The sequence below is a fragment of the Gloeophyllum trabeum genome (assembly GCF_000344685.1).
Source record: "Gloeophyllum trabeum ATCC 11539 unplaced genomic scaffold GLOTRscaffold_00100, whole genome shotgun sequence".
Lineage (NCBI taxonomy): Eukaryota > Fungi > Basidiomycota > Agaricomycetes > Gloeophyllales > Gloeophyllaceae > Gloeophyllum > Gloeophyllum trabeum.
This window is the reverse complement of record NW_006920509.1, coordinates 193-5665: the sequence shown is the minus strand read 5'-3', so window position 1 is coordinate 5665 and position 5473 is coordinate 193. Positions and strand designations below refer to the sequence as shown.

At 54.3% G+C, this 5473-nt stretch overlaps 1 protein-coding gene across 1 annotated transcript; it reads right to left on the bottom strand.

Annotated features, from left to right (window-relative positions):
* Positions 1-4741: 4741 nt before the first annotated feature.
* Positions 4742-5101, bottom strand: GLOTRDRAFT_51163 (uncharacterized protein; the record flags this gene model as incomplete). Its single annotated transcript, XM_007873320.1, has 1 exon — positions 4742-5101. A coding segment is annotated over one exon (360 nt), but the record flags the coding sequence as incomplete, so codon positions are not given.
* Positions 5102-5473: the final 372 nt, after the last annotated feature.

The following is a 5473-nucleotide window of genomic DNA, read 5'->3' as shown; positions in this document are numbered from 1 at the left end:
TATAGACAAGCCCTCTGAGTGTCAGATTTTGGCTATGAATGATCTCTGCGAAGACGTAGTTGTCGTCTGTAGCAAGACAACAAAGGCTCACTCAGCACGTCTTCCGGGACAATGCAAAGATAGTAGATTACCTGTAGCAAGACAACAAAGGCTACAGGATACATGTAAGCAAACGGTAAACAAACGACAGGGTATGGCGCGCGTCTCACCTCACTCAGCACGTCTTCCGGGACAATGCAAAGATGAGGTTGGCGTACGAGACGCGCGCGGTACTTGTATGCTATGATACGTCTAGGAACAAAGATAACGATACCGTTGATATGAGTTTATCATAAGTCTAATAAGTGGAAATATCAAATAACGAGCGTTGCTGAGGTGAATCGTATGGAACTGTCAACAAGATACGATAGTCCAGAAAAGGCAAATGTCAGTTGCGAGGAATCCGGGCGCGTTTGTCTCTCCAACACTCCCCCTCAAACCGCGCGGAGTCCAAGTTCGGCAGCAAAGTGTTTGACCTTCGGTGAGGGCAAAGCCTTTGTGAGAGCATCGGCCACCATCTCGGCCGTCGGGCAGTAGATCAGATGCAGCTTTCCATCCTCGATGATCCAACGGATGAAATGAAATCGAATGTCGATGTGTTTAGAACGAGCATGGTATTGGTGGTTTTCAGTGAGTGCAATCGCAGACTGGTTGTCGGAGTACAGGGTAGTTGGTTCATCAAAAGGAGTAAGCAATTCGCCGATGAGGGTGCGAAGCCAGAGAGCTTCTTTGGCAGCGTGGGCAGCGGCCACGTACTCGCTCTCCGTTGTCGACAACGAGATGATCTCTTGTTTCTTGGAACTCCATGATACCGCACCGCCGTTGATCAAGAAAGCATACCCTGAGATAGCCCGTCGGTCTTCCGCCATACTCCCATCAGCATCGGCATACCCTTCCAACTTCTTCTTTACACCTCCGTACGTCAACCAAAGGCCCTTCGTACCCTTGAGATACCTGAATACCCGCTTCACAGCTTCCCAATGAGCAAGACCAGGCTTAGCAGAGAATCGGGAGAGCGTCGAGACGGCGAAAGAAATATCGGGGCGGGTACCAAGCGCAGCATACATCAGTGAGCCAATCGCCTCGCGATAAGGTATGTCTCGCATAGCAGCAAAGTCCTCGTCAGTCAAAGGCGACTGAGCTGACGAAAGGTGGAGGTGCGGTTCCATCGGGGTAGATACAGGCTTCAGCTCTTCGAGGTTGAAACGGCGTATAATGGACTCGACGTAGGAGCGCTGCGAGAGCTGAACCGTTCCCGCCTCGCGATCGCGTTGCACTTCAATCCCCAATAGCCAATGAAGCTCACCGAGATCCGTAACCTCGACATGCTCTCGTAACCCAGCCTTAAACCCTTCTATCAGCCGGATCGTCGTTGAAGCTATCGTGCAATCATCAACGTGCACCGCAACAATGATCAGACCTTTTTCGTCCCTGCGATAAAAGACCGCTTGGTCCACTTCAGTCCGAGTAAGACCCAGGTTATCAACAAAGATTGATGTGAGCTTCTGGTACCAACGTCTACCAGACTGCTTTAGGCCGTAAATCGTCTTATGGAGTCGAAGGACCTTGCCGTCGGAGTTGGGCAACGGGTAACCAGGGGGTTGTCGCATATAGAGCACTTCAGAGTCTGTAAGTTCACCATTCAAGTAGGCGCCTTTTATGTCGACCTGATGAAGTTCCCAGTCGTTGCCAGCGGCGAGAGCAAGTACAGTTCGAATAGAAGCAAGCGTAGCCACCGGCGCGAACGTATCGAAGTAGTCGACGCCGGGAACTTGACTGAAGCCCTGCGCGACGAGACGCGCTTTGTGACGCGCAATGTGACCGTTTGCGTCCTTCTTGGCACGAAACACCCACTTCGAACCTATAATGTTCGCTCCCGGAGGTGGTGTCTCCAATGACCAGGTGCCGGCGCTATCCAAGGTATCAAGCTCCTCGAAAATGGCATCCTCCCAACGAGGCCAATCAGGCCGTTTTCTTGCCTCGCGAAGGTCCCTCGGGTCCAAGGCTTCGACTTCACTGGTCTCTGCAACCAACGCGTACTCGACTCCCCCTGCTTCGCCGCCCTCGTCTGGCACTTCTTCGATCGTCACGGAAGGCCTATGGACTTGAAGACCGACTGGCATCGAAGGATCGGACGGTCTCGCGGAGGTGTTACCCTCTCCGGAAGTCAAATCACGAACGTATCGCGATGGCTTACGCTCGCGTCGCGGACGCTCTACGGGCTCGGGCGGCAGACGCCTTGTACGCGGTCTACGCGCAGACGTTTGCGCAGGCTCAGGGGCCGGTGTCGCCGTGATTTCGGAATTATCAAGCCGCTCGTTCGACGTGGAAGTGACGCGCAGTTGGGGGTCCTCGGGTTTGGCATCGGTAGGTGTTTCCTGCGGAGCTGAAGGCGTTTCGCTAACTATATCGAAATCTTCCATAAGCTCCCCCTCGAAACGTCCTTCAGACGCCGCACTATCGTCAAAGTAGACGTTACGTTCGACTGTAACCGTCCGCGTACGTGGCCAGTACACTCGGTACCCCTTAGACTCATCCGATATGCCCACCAGTCGACCTTCGCGCGCCCGTTCAGCAAGTTTGGAACCTTTTCGACCATCATGGACCCATACGCGAGCTCCCCACTCGCGCACACCGCGTAAGTTCGGCTTTTCTCCGGTAAGCGCCTCGTACGGTGTCTTGCCGTCGAGAGCTTTTGTCGATGTACGGTTTTTCAACCAAACGGCATGACGGACGGCTTCACCCCACAAAAACTTCGGGAGGCCACTCGCATGCAGCATTGCACGAACCTTCTCCAGCAGGGTCCGGTTCAGACGCTCGGCGACACCGTTCTGTGCCGGCGTATCGTGTACAGTGAGTTTTGCAGTCGTACCGGCATTTCGGAGATGTGCCTTCATCTCGTTACTGCGGTACTCCCCGCCGCGGTCAGAGTGTAACGATTTGATAGCAGTCTTATGCTGCGTGCGGCACCAGGCTTCAAAGTTCTTGTAGGAGTCAAAAACCTCGTCCTTGCTACGAAGCAAGTATAGGTGCGTGTGTCGAGTCGCGTCATCTGTGTACGTAACATAGTAGCGGCGACCACCAAGGGTTTGGACGGATGATGGCCCCCAAACATCGGTGTGTATCTCGTCACCGAACTTCTCTGCCCGTTGACCTTCTCTGACTTTTGGCACAGGCTGTCTTGTCGCTTTCGCCTTTACGCACGACTCACAGAAGAATGGTTCGTTAGAGGATTTATCCAGGGCCAACCCAGTGACGAAACCTTTCTCGACAAGGCGGCGCGCGACCTCCGGCGATATGTGGCCCATTCGACGATGAAGCTCGGCGATCGTGACGTGCTCCATCGCAGCGCCCACAACCTCGTCCTCCGGTTCGACCGACTCATGCACAACACGATATAGGCCCTTTGCCGACCGCGGGATCTGCCCAACAGTCTCACCGCTACTGTCGCGGATTTCGCACTTCCCGTCTCCGAAGGTCGCGGTGTAACCGGCTTCGTCGAGACGCCCGATGGAGATGAGGGTATAACCGATTTCGGGGGAATACAGGACCTCGGTCAAACGTAGCTTCGATGGATCAATGCCATTAGGTACGTCGACTACGAGATCACCTTTGCCGACTGCACTGAAGTCCTGTGGTTCGCAGCGGTGAAAACCTTTGCCGGGATCTCGATGAATGACTCGAAGTCGTCTCGATACGGGGACAGGTGGCGCGTAGCGCCGGAGTCGTACAGCTCTTTGCGTGGTGCGTTGTTGGCATAGATCTTGTCACTGACATAGGCGGTGACCTCGACAGGCTCTTTGGTAACAGCCTCTATCACGGCCTGCACCTCTGTGGCCTCAAGCCCCTCAAGCTCGGTAGCAATCGCGTCAGCGGCTTCCGACGACAGCGCGAATGTGTCCGCTTCGTCGCCGCTCGACTCGCACCGGTCCCATGACCCATCTGAGTCCATGCCGTCCTGGTACAAGTCCGAGAACGGGTCTTCACCGACGTCATCATCCTCTTCGTCACTGTCGCAGACTGACATCAAATCCGGCATGTCCGCATAGTCATCTTCGACAGGAGCGATAGACTCGAGTGGCGGCACGTCGCTGTCACTCTCGATGTCGCGATCAACGACACTGTAGACCCCCTCGCCCTCGGATTCAGACTCCGCAGCATTAGCGGTGCCTTTGGACTTCCCCTTCGACTTCGACGCCTTGTCGTTGTTGTCGTCCTTCTTCTTCCGAGGCTTCGAGCAGTCTCTACTGATGTGGCCTGTCTCACCGCAGTTCCAGCATACTGGTGGGCGTTTCTTCGTCTGGCCTTTCTTTGACTCGACAGCTAATGCCTCGTCCCCATCACCCCTAGCCTTCAACGAACCCTTGTCACTGGCGAGTGCCTTCCGCCGCTCGTACTCCTCCGAGATCATAGATATCAGGAGCGCAGGGTCGATAGCCTTTGGCTCTGATGGCTGACTGAGACCCGGAACAGATGGCATAGACATCAAGTCCATCTTCGCCATAAGCTCGATAGATGCGAGCGTCTGAGCCGCGAAACGTGAGAGACCTTCAGGGAGACAAGCAACTATTGTCGCTCGTAAGTCTTTATCGCTGATGTCAACGCCAATAGACGCCAGCTCCTCCTTCCTTGTGAGTAATCCTTCAAGGAACTCGCGAACGTTGCCCTTCGGTGGGCACTTGCTTGCCATGAAGCGGCGACGGATATCAGCCTGCATGTGAAGACCTTTGTGGGTGAACTCGTCGCGGATAGCAGCCCATCGTTCAGCCACTGTACGCCGGTTGCGAACCTTAAGGAAAGCAGAGTCAGGGAGTTTCTGGCTGAGCAGGTACATGGCGACGGCTTCATCATCATCCCACTTCGTAACCTTGTCCTCTTCCTCCTGGGTGGGGACAGTGCTACGTGGCTGTGGCTTCGCTGTCGACCCAGAGAAGTGACCCCAGAGTCGTTTCGCCCTTACGGCAGTCTCGAAGCGCTCAGAAAATACAGCGAAGTTCACGCCAGAAGGATCCAGCTTCGGCACTGATGAGGGGAGGGTATCGGAGGGTCGGTCAGAAGACATATTGTGTATCAGTAACGACAGGGGGGGATGGATTATATGCAGCTATAGCCCGAGGAAGCTTGGGCTCATAACCTTTTGGCTATGAATGATCTCTGCGAAGACGTAGTTGTCGTCTGTAGCAAGACAACAAAGGCTCACTCAGCACGTCTTCCGGGACAATGCAAAGATAGTAGATTACCTGTAGCAAGACAACAAAGGCTACAGGATACATGTAAGCAAACGGTAAACAAACGACAGGGTATGGCGCGCGTCTCACCTCACTCAGCACGTCTTCCGGGACAATGCAAATGAGGTTGGCGTACGAGACGCGCGCGGTACTTGTATGCTATGATACGTCTAGGAACAAAGATAACGATACCGTTGATATGAGTT